The 18,466-nt window shown below is 38.3% G+C and overlaps 1 protein-coding gene across 5 annotated transcripts in view; it reads left to right on the top strand.

The window, feature by feature from the left end:
- LOC145479215 (cGMP-dependent protein kinase 1-like) overlaps window positions 1-18,466 on the top strand; it is a 58,597-nt gene that overhangs the window by 9,960 nt on the left and 30,171 nt on the right. For 2 of the 5 annotated variants that reach the window (XM_081457512.1, XM_081457511.1), the window contains exons 2-3: window positions 2,686-2,857; window positions 10,795-11,236. In XM_081457512.1, coding sequence (XP_081313638.1) covers window positions 2,698-2,857; window positions 10,795-11,236 — 602 coding nt within the window. In that variant the 5' untranslated portion in view covers window positions 2,686-2,697. Of the gene's footprint in view, window positions 1-72; window positions 959-2,685; window positions 2,858-10,794; window positions 11,237-11,433; window positions 12,487-14,494; window positions 17,583-18,466 lie in introns of those variants that run through there. The other 3 variants (XM_081457509.1, XM_081457514.1, XM_081457513.1) reach the window with 3 other exon arrangements.

Genomic DNA, 18,466 nt, shown 5'->3' with positions numbered 1-18,466 from the left:
TGAATTTCGTCATAACATTGTCAAAGTAGTCTGCAGATCTATTGCCTTGTGGATCCACCACAGTTACTTTGACAATGTTAGGACGAAATTCATAAGCAATAACAGGACAGACGTATTAAAAAACTGACGTCAATTTGTTAAATAGTAGCTAAGAATTGATCAACATGAAAGTTTTAACTGTCGGCCGCGAAACGACGTGTTCTTTGACTGACAGGAGTGATCTCTCATTGAGATCGCATCATAATATACTGATAGCTGAGAAGTCTTTCTTTTTTACCAAGAGCTAAGAAATCACGGAAAATTCAAATGATAACAACTGAACTCAAACCCTCTTCAAATAACCAGTAGTTTCCTTCTCGTTACGTGAGCCGGTAATTTTAGAATATTTCTTTGAATTAGATGGCTTTGAATCAATATTACAGAAACCTATTTTGGAGGTGTCTCCATATTTTGACACTAATAGCTTTTCTCAATTTAAACGGCCACAAACATCGTGAACGGAGGTATGGTTTGCTTGGTAACAAACGAGAAAATGTGCTTGGTTATGCCATGCCGGGGTCTTGGGATTGTTTAGAATTGTGAAATTTCATTATAATTTTCATGCACAATAGTTATGGTTGCTTTTTTTCGTTTTTTTGATCTTTTAAGAGTCAAAAACGTAACCTTTCCTTTAGACATACGACGTTTGGAAGCTCGACTGGCGCCAGTAAGTCTAGTACTTAACATGCAATTTGACAATTCCGTCTGATTGTCAAGTTTTCAGCTATTATCCTATGAGTTTCCTGTTCTCTCGATGCATAATCGAACCTCTTAAATGAATAGTTGAGTCGCAAGTCTCTTCTATATATCAAATCCTCTCAAGAGCCATTCTAGCAACTAATGACGAAGGTTAAGTTTTATGATCGCTTGAGAATAACTACAAAAGACGAAAGTAGACAAGAAAACTTCACTAAGGGCGGTAAGTGGACGTTATCTTTCATTCCATGCGCCAAACGTTTCGCAAATAGTACAGTACTGTTAGTACTTCCTGCATACACAACGAACTTTCTGCGAAGGATTTTTTCAAGAACCGCCATTAAATTAGCAATGGAAAAGTCGAAAATCTGCCAACTGAAAAATTCGTTATTTTCTCTTAGATGTTTCAATGTCTCCGATTAGCTCGGTTTCAATTTTTTCCGGTTAGTTCGGATCTTCTTATAAAAATGCTTACCTCTTTGTCTAGACAAGACGAATCAATTTTTTGCCGGTCACTCTTGAAACTTTATTTGGTCGATTCTGAATAAACTTGAGCTAGGATATAAAACCAAGAAGTAGATCAGTATGTCAAGAAGCTTCAAGAAAAAGTAAAATTCAAACTCTTGCACTCAGTTTCCTCATATGGGCTGTGGGAAATCATTGCTGTTGTCACTGTTGTAAAATTAGACAGCCTACACCCGTTTGACACAGAATTCACTTTTCAGGCTTTTTGCAACATGAGTCATCTTCAGGGTTAAAAAGCCGCCCGTAATCGTACACCGGTTTTGTAATATTGGTGTATTTCCGAACGAAACAGCTGCTCAATATGGCAATTAATGGTAGCGTCAATTATTCGACAAAAATATCCTCGCATCGAATAAATAGATAAACACATAAGGGTAGAAATAAATAAATTATTTAATAGATAAATGTCACATGTTCACAGTGGTTATTATTACGTATCGCGGAAAAATTGTCGACGAAGAACTTCCCATGTGGAGAGTTCTCTTTCTTTTTATGTTGTACATTCACCTCTCTAGATATTAACTGGGTACACTGCCTCGCCAAAATACAAGGTGGTAGGGTTCCACTTTTTGTAGTTTTTTTTCTCTTGAGTTCCTCGTGCTGTAACTTGCCTGGACTACCTGCAATCCCGAAGTACTTAGAGGAAGTCCAGTGCACTTTTTTTTAATTGTGTCAGCCTAAACAACTAAACTACGCCTTAACTTGAAAAAAATCCACGCATTTACCGAGGTGAACCCCAGCGCTTTTTTTTTTCTTTGTATATATAGTTTTTTATATAAATATATTGAAAATAGAAAAAAACTGCACTTTCATCCCGACAAGCCTGTTTTGTGATCGCTCACCCTTCAGGGGACTTTTTTAAATATATATTTTACTTGTAGGTAAAGCACAAGTATATAGTGGCACAAGTAAACGCTGTGCAGTTATCACTCCGTTTTAATCGAAACGTTCAGTGCCCTTGGATTTAGAATTAGTTCTTGTCGTGGCTTTCGTAAGTCAGCCAGTAGGTTCATAACCTATCACCCAAACCTATGCATGTGTTCGAGTGCGTCTACTTTTGTGTGTACGAGGAGGCTTGGTTGCCTGCTGTTTTGCGCGCCGTCAGTGAGGCCCTGGTGATTGTTTTCGTGTTGTGTTCTAAAACAAGTTACTTAACTGAGTGTTACCGACTGAGTATAAGCAAATTGTTGGGATGGACCAACATTCCATCCAGAGGGAGATTTTGTAACGCCTTCAGCCACTATGAAAATGTAACGAAACTGATCCGTTCACACATTGACTGACTTCAAAATGATGCGTTTATGCCACTCTGTGTTAACCAATCGCCTATTTGATTAACTAAAATAATAAAAATTCAAGAGGTATGTTAAACCGCAGAAAAAGGCTACTACTGACTCGGGTCGACTCACTCATTTGTTCTTGTAGACCACCAAATAGATGCAGGAACATATGGGCTCGCCGGTGTTCAAGCTGGTAGCTAGAACTTCCAGAAATAACTCTCCTTTCTTCAGGAGTGATACAAACAACAACAACGCGCCTCGGCCCAAGACACCACCGATGAGCAGTCCAAAGCAAGAAAGGGACAGAGAAGGTGAACGTAAGTAGACAACACTGCCGGTATGAATTTCTAACTTTCTAGTTATTTTAGGCTGCCAGGCCCCTAACTCTTTTAATATATAACTTTGTAAACATATTTCTGTGAGACCAAGGGGGAATAAAGCTTGTTGTTGTTCTATAAAAACATTACTATAGTACTGCAGTGTAGTCATATCGATGTTATCGTGTACAGTGATATTGGTATTCTAATGAAGTGACACGCCAGTGCAGTGTAATCTGCGCGGATCAGGCGTTCTTTTCGGCAAACCGAAAAGAAGAACGCTTGATCGCAGGTTAGATACAGTGCAGTGATAAAGTTTGTTGCATTTGTAGCTGTTTTCATTAGAGTGTTGTAAATCCAAACCCAAAGTAATCTTTCCAGCTAATAGAAAAATTGCACAAGCACTCGAGTGTACCAATCAAAACTCCGAGCAAATACATGGAGCTGAAGCAAAGCGCGGGAAAGCGTGTATGAACGAGTCGTGATTGCTGTTTGTTCTACTTTTGATTGGATGACAAAGTGGCAGCAGTTTTTTAAATCAATCGCTTAGCGAATTACCTTCGACGCTCAAGTAAAAACTGCAATAGTTCGTGCAGAAATGCATGTTGTTTACGATACCTCGCAGCACACTTTAAACCTAAATTTCTTTATACCATGCAATAGAAAATACATATATCTCATTAGACGTTTTGGTGTGTAGTATCGCTGTATATTTTTACGAGTTGTGCCGTATTTTGACGAGCCCTACGAGCCCTACGGGCCTTCTTTGCATTTTCGAGGTGTCTGTGGAGAGGATTTAGATAAAGTTTTGAACGAATAGTGCATTTATACTAAAGCAATTAGATTATTCGCTCTCGATTTCTATCGCGTAATAGTTGTCTCGGGCTCCGCCTTCGTCAATCATCTTGCGCTCATAATCTAATTATTAATTATAAAATAGTTTTGCAACGGTCTCTCGCAATATACCAGGGAATATTCCACTTGTTACTTACATTTTCTTGGTACACACTCGTCTAAAGTGACTGGTGGGAAGTTCCGTGGTATACCATTCCAAAGCGTTGCATAACTAGCAGGTACACTGAACTGTAAAATTCGAAAGCATATTGACCAATCACTGACGTTTGCTGACGATTAACACATACTATTCGTGGCACGCGTTGCCGACTGTATTCATATTATGAGATGGACTAACATTGATGAGTTTGACGGGAAAAGAATACTGTGTGGCTAATAACGTTTGTGGAAGTTAATTTTTTTGCACTGTTAATTTTTTTTGTGTTTTGTTGTAACTCATTTTTAGAGATTTCGAGAGACCGGTTTCTTGTACAAGAAGTGAGTGAAAGGAGCTCAGTCACCCCGGGTATTTTGCATGATTTTGGACACGTACAAAATTACCTCAAAATTGAAGGAGACAATAATAGTTTACTAAGATAGGAAAACACCTAAGAGATAATGGTAAACCATAAAGGTACAAGGATGGTTAAAGATGGAGAAGATTAACACGGATTGCAAACGACGAACTTGAAAAATTTACGCTGAACTTCTCAAGATGCACAAACCGTGACGTAGCTCCTTTAAGTTTGCAATTTTTAGCAAGTTAAGAGCAATAGAGCGTTTTCAATAATGTGGCCAGCAGCCATGCAAACGTATGGGAACAGAAGAAAGTGTTTATGCGTCAGTCAATTCCAGCAGTGCCCATCCCCCCCCCTCCCCCCGGGCTAATCCCCGAGCATTAGCATTTTTAAAAAAAAAATGGGTAAATTCCCCGGGGTGGGGACACATAAGCTGTCTAAATGCCCCGGGGTGGGGACGAAGAAAGAGGGCAAATGCCCCGCCCCCGGGATAGTCGTCTTCCAACACCTCTGCAGTTTTCTTATTAATCAGTGAATAAAACGTTCAACTGTTCAGTATTTTCATGTTAATGCAACGGTAAGACTTCAAGGACAACAGTACGTGTTAGTTGATTCTGATTATTTTTATTTCTTTATATTTTGATTTTAACAGTTTGCTAGAGGATAGCGTGACATTAAATATTTTGTTGTATAAGAACCATTTGTTTTGGATATTTCGACTAGAATAACGACAATCCCGTTAACAATGTCTACAATGAAACAATTATCATTGTTCTAGAAATCTCACAACTTTAATATTTTATTTCAATACTTGATTATAAACAGTTCGTTGAATCAATAACCAAAAAATTTAAACCTAGATTTTGTTCACCAGTGTCAAATGCACGTAACAAAGCTGGACCCTTCCATCCACAAAAATGGCCACTCTATGTTCGACAAACACCTCGTCTTTCCCGATGAACCCATCCATGGCACTTTCGAAAACACGTGTGCCAAATGCCCAGTGGTCACCCCGGGGTACGCAAATGCCCAGCCCCGGGCCGCGATAAAATTGCGAATGCCTCACCCCCGGGACTGTCATCGTGAGCAAATGCCCTGCGGTTGCCCGGGGGGGGGGGTGGGACTGGGCACTGCTGGAATTGACTGATGCATTACATAAGAAAAGAGTTTAATTATAACCCCTACGAGATTGGTCCGGGACACCAACATGGCCACCGTTACATTGTTTTGGGATACCCTTATGGCCGCTGTGACGTCATGTGAAAACACTTAACAGCTGCATATTTGGAATTTATATGTGTTTTGATACATGTAATCGAAATAGAGGTTGCAACAACAAAGGTGGAAAACACTTTTGTAACAAGGTGAACTATATTTGTTCTGTTCGACCATTTTTTGTGTTTAAAAAACAAACTTGTAAAATTTCAACAAAAAACTTTGCACAGCAATCGGTTAACACTTTTTCTAGGGCATACTAAGTTGTTAGTTCTAAGGGTATGGACGCTTTTACGGGATGCTGAATTTTAAATTTAACAATAACATTAATGTGACAAGAAAACGACTAAAACTCACTGTTCCGCTAACATGTCTTAACTCAAGAAAAACTAACTTCTGAGTAATGCATAATTAAATGTTTATATCAATTTAGTAACAGAGTAAGCGAGTCCTTGAGTTTAGTCTCGAAGGTATGTGGATATCATGTATAAATAAGTAATTTTGGAAAACTGAAATCAATGGTAAGTAATATGTTCTAGTAAAGGCGTTCGCATTCTGTTGAGAATTCAACAGAATGCGAACGCCTTAAACTGATCTTTTCTAACCTCAAGTACTCAGATTCTCTTGTGAACTCCACCATCACCCGTTTCGTTAATTCAGTGATGTCACCAGACACAAGATCGACGCCTCCAACAGAGAATATCTACCGCACTGTCCTGCCTTTTAAAGACCAGAAATCAGCGGACATAGTAAAGAAACATCTCTCGGACTTGAGTAATAAACTTGATCACAAACTACAGCCGGTGTTCAGAAGCCGTAAAATTGGCGATGATCTCAAAGTACAAGAGCCAAAACCACCCTTGATCAATCAACAGTGCGTTGTTTATAACTATATATGTGATCTGTGTGATGCAGAATACGTCGGTTACACTAGCCGTCATCTTTACAAGCGCATTGAGGAACACCGATTTACTGCCATCGGAAAACACCTTCAAAATGAACACCGAGTTGATACAGTTGGTGACCTGACTAACAACTTTAAGATCCTAAAGAAATGTCAGGGAAAGTTCGATTGCTTGATCCACGAAATGTTGTGGATTCGCAAGAAGAAACCGAGCCTTAACACACAGTCAGACTCCATTCGCGCAAAAGTATTTGTTTAGGCTTTGAACAGACACTGAACTCATTACCAGTGTTTGACACCTCATTGGAATGAACATGAACATTGAACAGCTATCTTAATCTTAATTTATTCAATTTCGCACCTCTACCATTGGTATAAATTAGTTTACTTTTCGCACAAATATTTTTTAACTTGAAAATGGTGCCAGGATGACACCGAAACGTCGTTGCTCAGTTTTTTCGCTAATCTTTATTGTTAACTGTATTTCCAAATTTAATCTTATAAACATATATGCACCAAATAAAGATAAAGAAATTGTAACTTTCTTAAACAAATTAGTTATAACGCTGCAAAACGAGGATCTGGATTCCGAAAACAACATCGTAATCGGAGGCGATTTTAATTGTCCACTTAATCCTACTATTGACAAGAAAGGTGGTACTCTTATTCAACGAAAATCTGTCACATCTCGCATCGTTTGCTTGCAAAGCCAACTTGATTTAGTAGATATTTGGAGAATCAAAAACCCAGACGTTGAAAGTTTCACATGGAGTAAAAAATCTCCTCGAATTTTTTGTCGCCTGGATTATTGGCTAATCTCGAACAACTTAAATGATTCTGTACAACTGACGGATATAATTCCAGCTATAAGAACCGATCACGACGCGATCTATCTAGAATTTTGCGGAGAACCATATAACGAGTGTAGAGGACCAAATTACTGGAAGATGAATTGCTCTTTGTTAGATGATGAAGAATATGTCAACAGTATTACTGAAATGATCCCAATGTGGATTACGGAAGGACGGGAAGAACTTTCTGATGATCGATGTGTGTGGGATTGGATCAAATATAACATAAGAGCCCACGCTATCCGTCACTCCAAAAGAAGATCAAAGCAAAGAAATGAGACAGAAACAAAACTCCAAAATAAACTTAATGTAGCGAAAGAAGCTGCTGAAACCAACCCTAGCGACAACAATGCAACCCTGTTAGATGCAGCTCAGAAACAATTAGAATCATTTTACGAAGAGAAAACAAAAGGAATTATTGTGCGTGCACGCGCCAGATGGCACGAACAAGGCGAGAAGAGTACAAAATACTTCTTAAACTTAGAAAAAAGAAATCACGTTAAGAAACACATACGAAAACTGCATATAAACGGGGCAATCAAAACGGATCCATTCTGTATACTAAAGGAAGTAGAACAATTCTACTGTGATTTGTACAAGACTTATAATATTCTTCCGGACATTGAACTTAAAATTGATTCCTTTTTAAATGATTTAAATATTCCTACATTAACTGAAGAGCAAAAAAAATCATGTGAAGGTAAAATCTCTTCGGAGGAATGTTTACGTCTTCTCGATACTTTTCAAGACAACAAAACTCCAGGGAACGATGGAATTCCGATCGAGTTCTACAAAACATTTTGGCCTTTAATCAGCGATTGCTTTATTAGATGTGTTAATGATTGTTTCGAAAAAGGAGAGATGTCCCAATCTCAAAAGCAAGCGTTTATCACACTCATAGAAAAAAGAGGTAAAGATCGTTCTCTCATTGAAAATTGGCGCCCAATTTCTCTTGTTAACGTAGACGCGAAAATTATGTCTAAGGTAATAGCCTCGAGAATTAAAAATGTCTTACCTTATATCATTCATCATAATCAAACAGGGTATATTAAAGATCGTTTTATCGGCGAAACCATTCGCTCCATCTATGATATTATGGATTCGACTGTTAAAGAAAACATCCCTGGTTTAATGATTTTCATTGATTTTCAAAAGGCATTCGATAGTATTGAATGGGATTTCCTTTTTAAATGCCTTGAAGCTTTTAATTTTGGTTCCGACTTTCTCCGCTGGGTAAAACTGTTCTACAAAAACATACAAAGCTGCATAATTAACAACGGCATGATTTCAAAACCTTTTAAACTTGAACGAGGCGTTAGACAGGGAGATCCACTTTCTCCTTATCTTTTCATTGTAGCTGTAGAAACGTTAGCAATTGCCATTCGTCAAAATCCAGCTATAAAGGGTATCTCTATTGGCAAGGAAGAGACAAAACTATTACAATACGCTGATGACACAACAGCAATGCTCGCCAACACTAGCTCGGCCAAAGTACTATTTCAAGTATTAGACCTTTTTAAGAATATCTCAGGCCTCAAGATCAATAACACAAAAACCGAGGGTATGTGGATTGGTTCATCAAAAGGAAACAAAGCACAACCGTTTGGCATTAAATGGCCTAACGAGCCAATTAAAGCACTAGGGGTGTACTTCACGTACGACCCAAAACTATTAAAAGAAAAGAATTTCATTGAACGTTTGGATAGTATTAAAAAACTTATCAACATCTGGTCCTCTAGAGGATTATCTGTGTACGGCAAGGTTACAATCATCAAATCATTTCTTATTCCAAAGTTTGTTTATGTCTGCTCGGTACTGCCTACACCTAAAGAATTAGTGAAAGAATTGAATCAACTGTTATTCAAATTTTTATGGAATGGGACGGATAAGGTCACTCGAGTTTCGGCTATAAATAAATACGAGGAAGGTGGTTTAAAAATGATTGATATAAATTGCATGATTAAGTCTTTAAGGCTGGCATGGATAAAACGTATATTTGATGACAACAACGGAACATGGAAATCATATCTAAAACACTTGCTGGATCGCATGGGAGGGTTTTTCTTTTTAAATTGTAACTATGATATAAAGGATTACAACATCTTCTCTCAGTTCTACAGTGAAATGCTCTCATGGTGGTCGGAGTTTCGTGATTCCTTTGCCTCTCAACGAGATTGGCAAAATATTATTTGGAATAATAAGGAAATTCGTATCGAAAAAAGATCAGTCTTCTACAAAAAGTATTTTGAGGCGGGAGTGATTCGTATCCAAGACCTACATTTTGATTTAACTATAAATGACGCACTCAGCCACTGGTCTGACAAGATAGCCAATATTAGTTATTTGCAATGGGCTGGCCTTCGCCATTCTATACCGTCCTTTTTAAAGAATATCATTTCCTGTCCATCTTTAGCTCCTCCATCCTTCTTTATTGACGACAACATCTTCGACGTCAGAAAAAAGAAATCAAAAGACTATTACTCACTTCTTGTTCGCAAAATAGCACAATTGCCTAATATCATAAACAAACTGCAGAACAATTTTAACTTTTCTATCGATCAGCTGAGACAAATCTTCAGTCTGCCACACTCTGTTGTTCTTGAGTCTTATGTGAAAGGATTTCAATTCAAAGTGCTCAACTCTATTCTGTACACTAATTCAAAATTACACAAAATAGGCTTTAAAACAGACGATCTATGTTCATTTTGCAAGGCAGAACCGGAAACTTTATACCACCTACTTTATCATTGCTCCTTTGTTAAACGATTCTGGAGTGAGTTTCAAGGTTACTGGCACCAAATCTCAAATCAGCAGGTTCATCTTTCCCTCCAAGATGTTTTATTTGGAATATTATCCAAACCATGCCCTTTACTCGACTTACTGAACTATTTTATAATCATTGGTAAACTACTTATATGGGACTGCAGAAGATGCCAAATTCAACCCACAATTCAAGGATTTCGTACTAAAATTGCCATCAAATATGAAACGGAAAGTAAGATCAAAAAGAAAGATTATTTTGAAAAAAAGTGGGTACTAATCCCAAATTAATTTATGTATTATTTCTTTTTTTTTGTTAATCACGTAGATGGCGTTATTATTATTTGAACTTTTTGAACAGCATGACAACTGTAACTGTTTTTTTTTTTTTTTTCTCTTTTTCTTTCTTCTTTTTGCATTGTTAAAAGCACAAAGCTAATTAAAATATTCTCCCTTCTGTTGTATCTCTTAATTTTCAAGCTTTGTAGTATTGTTAGTATTAATTTTTGTGAGCAATGTAATCGCGTTTGTATATTTCATGTGAATAATCTATTAGTAAATAATCTCGGTACTGTTAGTTAATATATAAGTGTGTTCCTCATCATTGTATATTGTAGAGTTGTTATCGTAAGCTAATTATATATTTATTTTTGATTGTAAGTTAATTGTAGATATTTTATTCTTCTGTAAGTATCTTTAATGTAAGTAACGTATGTCATTGGTAAATTAAAAAAAAAAAAAAAAAAAAAGTCATTTTGGTTTTGGTGTGTGTTAACGTTTTACATTTTAAATACTCCCATTGACCTGTTTCATTTACATTTTGTTTTGTTTGTTGAATACAACTTAAAATGACAGGACGAGCGGCGGCCTTGAATCTGGAATGGCTGAAAAGCTCCTTCAAACTACTCGAGAGTGCTCTGCGGGAACGAAACAAACAGCTGGAGATACAAAAAAAGGAAATAGAGTTCTTACGGAATGAACTGAGAAGAAAGGATGACGTTATCAAGGAGTACGAGAATTTGATTAATGAACGAGAGGACATGGAAAGACAGGAGGTAGAAATTTTACACAAGGAAATCAAAACATTGCGTATGGATGCCATGTCTAAAGTTGTGACGATACGAGAACACAAAAGCGAGATTGAGCGACTGGAGAGTAAGGTTGAGAAACTGATGTCAGTTATGCCACCGCCTTCTCTACCCCGTGCGCGTGCGCAGGGAGTGTCAGCTGAGCCCGCCGCAAAAAATCTGAACGTCAACTTTCAACAGTTTCTTAAACACTACGCAAAAAGTGACAGGTGAGTTAGAGGCGTTGGAAGTAGGTGAATCTCGGGGAAATATGTTTTCACTTCCCTCAATATCACGGAAAATCAGGAATTATGGAATTTCTATACATTTAATTTTCGATTTTCATTTTCTTAATTTTTTAATAATAATAATAATAATAATAATAATAAACAATAATAATAATTCTTTATTCAATAATTCTTTATTCTTAAATTAGGTAACCGTTCTCTTTCAGTACCCTTTTGCAGTATCGGGAAAGTTTGGTGGAGCCATGGCTCGTGTTTGTATTTGGCGAAACGATTCAAAATACCCATTAGCCTATGGACAAATCAAACCTGTTGCCGCCGAAGCGTACCGAACACATACGATTAGGCGTTCACCTTACCCAAATTCAGCCATAAATCCAGCCACATGAAACTGACTTGATATTGCAGATATCAGGACAGGGTCAACAGAAACAAACGCTAGCACATACCTGATGAAAAAGAAGAAATTATAAGAAAACAGCCTGGAAAGCATGCGCGCGGCATTTTGAAACAAAGAGAATTGATCTAACGCGTCACTGAGAACTCCGTTTGAAACTTTCCTCTGGTAGTATATCTCAAAGATGTCGGGAATATAACATCAGTGTAACATAATGACATTTCTGAATTATCGAATCATAACTCGAAGAAAAATTGCCATTCTTAATTAGCTTAGATAACAGAGTGCCATAACTTGATGCCCTAAGCAACTCGTTTAATTAATGGGGCTATAACGGCCGATGGGATGACTCTAAAATAACTTTCCCTGATTTTGGCTTCTTGCGATGCATTTGAAAAAGTTCTTGGGAAACCCCTTTTACAAATTTATCTTTTTACACATTTAGTTGTTTGTCAAACAGCTTGCATTATTTTAAAATGTGAACGAAGCACTTTCGTGGCAGCTGGAATGGGCCATTAATCATGCATCACTTGCATGTCTCTGCTGTCTATAACACCGCACTCAATATTGTACAAAAAGAAATCTTTCGCGAGTTTTACTTCAACACTTTATCAGTGAAGCAGTGCAACCACACGACCGTGACGTGACAATAACAGGAAGTTATATTAAACGGTAATGTTTCTGTAAACCGCAAGAACTGAAAGGCACCTTCCAAAAATAGAAATATAAAGAATTTGAATATGGCAACATCCAAATATGCAAATCACACGTTTTAATGTTGTTATTAATTTTTAAATCGTCGCCCACTTCAAACCAAGACGGCTGGTCTCTTCTGAAGGTAGGTATCTTGCACACCTTCCAGAAATTAACGTATTGCCTTTAGAGACTATTATGTGAAGTTCAACAAGCGAATGAGCTGACACACTCAACTGCGACGACTTGTGCCAGTCGTACGTAGGCGCATGTTGTCCACGACACGTATTTAGGAAGTTTTAAGTTTAAGGAATGGGGCTATTATTAGACATGCAGGGCTTGAGAAAAACCACCACACGACTATCTTTGTGTGTGGTACGAGTGGGCGCGAAGTGGAAGACACGACTCAACTACTCAAGATTGAGGAACTGGAGAAGTATTGGGGAAACACCTTTTCGCGGCGAGTAAAACTGCGGTCCCCTAAAACGTGTTTCTACATGTACATATGCCGGAATAACTGGAAAGTTCACTAGTTTGAACCGCAGACAATTTATCTCGGCTTGTTGGCCCCAGATTACTTTTTATAGCTACTCCTCAAGTAATCTTTTCTCCACTCGTCATCTTTGCTCACAGAAATGTGACGAACCCAAAAGATGTAACGTGTGCGTAGGAGGCATACAGACTGATGTGACGTCAGGCCATGTGTGCTTATATCACAATTTCCTAAAGCAATTTAGCTGTAGGTATATTTAGCAAAAGGGATTAAAGTCGAAGGCTCGTTTCAGGAAAGGTGTGAACTGAAAGATGTAGAAGTCAACCGAATACGCTTCAGTGCAACGATCTTACAAAATTCATGAATAATCTGTTGGTGATAAGTCCGTAGGATGGGTTGTAAACGCAATTACTCTTACTTAATTGCATCCTGTGTAACCCTTTTTGTCTCCAATGATTACTGATTTCTTTTTATCAGTAAAATGTTATTAGTTCGTAATATTCGAGTTTCAGAGTGCTCTCCGGCCTTAATTGTGAGTGCTGTATAGCCTTGGGGGTTTGTGGAACAGAACGTGTTATGAATATTGAAACGCTGGTGTGAGAATTGTAAAGGAAAATGTTTGCTTTTCTTTTGAGCCCAGGAACAATGGCTACATGTAATAAGAATGAAATAGACTGAGATATTGACTCGAACATCATCAACTGTAATGAATACTTGTGCGGGATAATCGGCTGAGAATAATGAATAGTGCTTCAATTTTTATCTGTACCTCTTGTGGGCATGTTTGAAAACATGTTTAGTCTATATATCAAGCGTCTTATCACGGAGACATACTACATGCAGATTACCATGCATCTTTTCAGTATTAGTGCCATTTTTGAAAACTAAGACTCCTTGGTTGTCGTATGTGGCTTGGGACACTTTTATCTCTAGGACTGATCAACATACAAAATCTTCGTAATGCTGCTCAAGCTTTTTCCGTGTTTACTTTGAAAGAATTAAGATCGGGATAGTTTACCCTGAGGGTGAAGAAAATTTTCACGTCACCCCCTTGTATATGGATGAAATTCTATTTTTTGTCTGTCTGTACTTGTGCCCCTAATTCTATCACGGAAATTGAAATACAATAAATCCCATCGTGATTAGGAAGAGTTTAAAATGAGACAAAAAGGAGCCATGCACACCTGCTTACTCACCTTAAACCAATCCGCGGTCTTTGTCAAACCTTGACTATTTACTGCTGGATCTTGAAGAAAAAAAAAAGTGTGGATTTATTAAAAATGAAAGTCAGAGGTATTGGCGCCCCTGATTCCATGCGTCAGTATTGGAACATTGCTTCTAATTTCATGTCTTAACCTCAAGACGAAACAAAGTGGTGACATTTTTTTCGTGCCATTAGCCCTACCTGCTTTTGCCAACCGTTTTGTTCTGCACTAGTGTTGTCTCTATCATATCTGGACGGAGATTTCAGTGGTGAGTGACAGTCCGTTTCTCGTTTTATCTTATTCGAAAAATATCAAAAGATACAATTGCTTTTTTTTTTTTCCTTCTAGGAAACCGTAACTGTAATTTCCAAGATTGACAAATACCTTTCCGTGAAATAAAAAAAAAAAAAAAAAAAGATAAATACATCGCAAAGTAGACTTGTGACAAGAAAAAAAATTGATTGTCGTGATCTATGACGTTGTACCGGGGATACTGATATGATATTATACCACACTAAATCTAGGATTGTAAAAACACACATAGCATAAATTATTGTCGGTGGCTGGATCTTGGAAAGGCTGGAAAGGAACTCTGGGGTTTGGGCTGTTAAGGAATGTAAAACCTTTTGGGCTTTGCACTCTTTAATGGCCAGAATCCCTGGGGATAGCTTAACAAACCTGCACTAACCATCGAAATTAGCATTCTTCAGACAGAGAAATGTAATAACCATAAGAAAGAATGACACTGAAAACTCTTTAGGATTTTTTTTCACTCGGCTGTTCTGTTGTAAGTATTTAAAACAGGCAGCTGTTCCACACCAATTTCCAACTGGGTGTAATTAAATTTATTTCAGTCTGCAGTGGTTTAATCTGCAATTCTCTCTTGATCCTTATTGTCATTAATCGTACTTTCCTCTCAGAGAAGGAACTCGATCTGGATAGCTTACGGTGAAGCAGACACCACTGTAAGGCAAGAAAACCTTTGGTAAAGTGGACACCGCCCTAAGGTAGACCGCATAGTTTCCTGGCTGGTGCTGACTGAAAGCCACCTTCTGGCTTCCTTGTCTTTAACTAAACTCTGTTTTAGGTGGACACTTCTCTAAGAACTTTCCCCGAGAATTCACGAGAATATACTTAAAGTTACCGATGATTTTTCATCAATTTTACCAAGCAGATTTGAGGAATCTTGGGCTTTTCATATGTTTTATCAATACTGCTGTCTGAGATGACTTGATGACTTTAATGGCTTCTTCAAGTTTTTGAGAGGTGTAATGCGGTATGCAAAACTCCATCATTGTTAAAATAATTTTTTGTATGATCTGTCAGTCGACCTTGAAGCGCCATTAACGGGAAACCTTCATTAACAGTATGACAACTGACAAGTTTAACTAAAGTTTGCACTTCAAAGCGTGATCTTTGGCAGGCTGTTATCGTTCATGTCCCTCAGTATTGACTTAATGTTTTTTTCATCGAGTCTAAAATGTACTGATAGTGAATATGACGTTTATTACCGGCTGCACTGTCACCACCAGGCAGTTTCGTCTACTGGAGCCACAAACAACAAATTTAATTTTGTGCTCATCACCAAACCAAGCTAGAATGTAATTGATGAATATTTAAAAGTGAGAAAGTTGCACGCAGTACAAGGAAAAACAGGCTACACTGCTCGTTCAAATCATTGCTGTTTTTTAACACCTTTTTTTGTCACAATGCAGCACGGCAGTTGATTTGGACTAACAAGCACCGCGAAAAATGTTGAAATCCACCATTGTTTCTTTTATTATTGTCTTGAAAAATCATTTGTTCAAATTTCAGGCGTAAAGAACGAAATGCTGGCGAAAGGTGATGTCAAAATTAGTCAAGCTAGAATATTACTGTTGAGTTAGAGCTGCCACCTGAAGTGCTATAATGCAGCTCTGCAAAGTATAGCACTGTCAAATTCTTTTCTTTTCAATCACAATATGTAAATTCGACCAATAAAATAAATGTGCCCTGACAGGAAGTGAAAACAGTGTTAATGCCTTAAGTATTTTATTTTGAAAACACTCCAATGAGCGTGTTATGGAGACAAAAGGAAGGACAATTCAATCATTAATTTTTCTAAGAGAATCACCGCCAGATAACTTTTTTTTACGTGACGCATCAGTCGAGATTGATAGTTTCCACGATTCAGATCCGGCAGCTTTCAACTAGTAGTGCCCCAAAGGAAATTATGCAAACATGCTGGAACTAAGGGCGAAATAATGGTCACCTAATTGTGTACAAAAAGAAACAGATTATGACAACAAAAGAACCAATTGCTTTGTGCAACATACAGTAAATGCTTTGCCGATAGCTCCTTTAAACTTTGACGCAGATATAATTTTTTGCTTTAAATGATTTCAAAACAGTACAGGTCTGGTTCGTAACTATTCTATTTAGGGCACTCTTGACGCTAAAAGCAAGACCAGAATAGCAGCTGTGTAACCATGCAAATGGACAGAATTATCTTGGGAGTTGGACAGGACTTTTTTTGTGCTTCTTTATACGTGACGTTTGTGGAGTTAAGGCTTTCAGCACGCTCTGTGTTTGTAAGGATTAGTAAGATTTTGTCTTGAGCAAGGTGTAAATGATGCTAGTAAAAGTAGCATCTAGAGATCACGTATTTCAAACTCCGCTTTATAAATGAGTGGATGCTAAATGGACTGAAGTGAACCCTCCCCCGCCCTAAACCACTCATATTGTCAAGTGTAAACAAGTAATAGCTGCAGTCAAAAAATCACATGGCCAATCATTTTCATCTTTGTTTGATTGGTCCAGAAGTGCTTTTACATTTCAATTAGCTTTGTCTGCCTGTCAGCTTGGTGCTCTGAACATTATCTTGCACGATTTCGCCTCGGCGACGAGGCAGAAACATCCGCTCACTGTCAATTATTAATTAACATACAAATTACTTATAACCACGTCCGTGATAAAGCCTTTACGAATGGTTTACAGAACAGTATTAATGCATTTATAAGGAGGAAGGGCGGCGTTAACACATTCCTCTCGGATTTGCGCTCGACCCGGCAGCTCCAAGACACTCGGCTACCGGCGATTTCCATTCAAATTCAGCCCAAAGCATTTTTAACCCACATCTTCAGGAGGGCCACAAGCGCAAATGTAATCCCAGTATTCCTTTGGGGGCTCGAGAGCGCAAGTGATGCATTGCGGCCGAGCCGCTAGTAAGAAGAAGGCAGGGTGTTTGTGTTTTCGGCGGGGTACTGCTGCAACCACAGTCAAAATGGGCAGTCTGAGAGAGTTGCAGCATGCTCTGCAGGAAAAGAACACCGAGATGAAAATGAAAGATAGCCGAATCTTGGCCCTGGAGCAGGAATTGAAAAGGAGGAACGAGATAATCCGTCGATTGGAGAGCGAGTTAGATAAATATCGCTCGGTGCTGCAACCAGCCGTAGCTCGCGATCGGACTAGAAATCAACGTCAAGGAATTTCGGCTGAGCCGCAGAGCTATAAAACAGTCACCGATGCCTCCAAGCCTCTCAAGAGACACAGCAAAAGTTCCAGGCAAGGATCATTTCAGTTTTTTGCATTGCTGCTACCTTAAGTTGATGAGAGCTCGATCAGTAGTGGCTTAGTAATCTTGCATGTCTACAAGCGGTATTGATCAGCACACCCGCCTGTAGCTTTGTGATCTTTTGGAGCCATCGTACGGTTAGTGTAAGCTTTTTATCGCGAAATACATGCGACAATAGATGATTGCGACTTCTTGTTCCGCTCTGTGTTGTCAATATTTGCGGTCATCGTAAAACCATCGAGGACGCCGACGCAAAGATAGCTACAGAAATCGAACTTCTAATGTATGGCCGAAACTTAACACTAATATGAAGAAAATTACGCTTCACAGAAGGGGTAATCGAATGTACCAGTGACGGTATCTTTCGTTTGTTGATTCTTCGTCGTTTTAGGCGGCTCTCAAGGTTAGATCTCGGTTGGTTGTCGCTGAATACAGGCCGATTGTGTGTGCATGGCGGTACCGGTATGTTCTTTGCTGCTTGAAATCTGACACATTCGGGCAAACTTGCTGATCGTCCGTTTCCCCTTTCCGTCGAATATGCACACACACACAACGTCGATATTTGAGCTATTTGAATTTTGTCATGCCCCGTGTGTATTTCTTTTGGTGAAATTTTCTTTCGTTTTAAGGTGATCTTTTCTTTGTTGTTTTTATTGTACACTTCAAATCGACAACAAACCACATTCGGCGAGAGGCAAAGATACACAATGTCGCGTCGAATCACGCTTGGTTGAGTTTTGATATTTAGCAAATTGCAACTTTGAGTAGTCTTTTGTAACACTGCTCCTCGCGATAGAACGTTTTAGGACGATTTATTGTGTTGCGAACTCGCGTTTACTTAAATTCTAACATGTTAAAATACGCGTTGAAAAGG

Source organism: Orbicella franksi, chromosome 2 (assembly GCF_964199315.1).
Source record: "Orbicella franksi chromosome 2, jaOrbFran1.1, whole genome shotgun sequence".
NCBI classification, from domain to species: Eukaryota; Metazoa; Cnidaria; class Anthozoa; order Scleractinia; family Merulinidae; genus Orbicella; species Orbicella franksi.
This window is presented reverse-complemented; position numbering and strand designations above follow the sequence as displayed.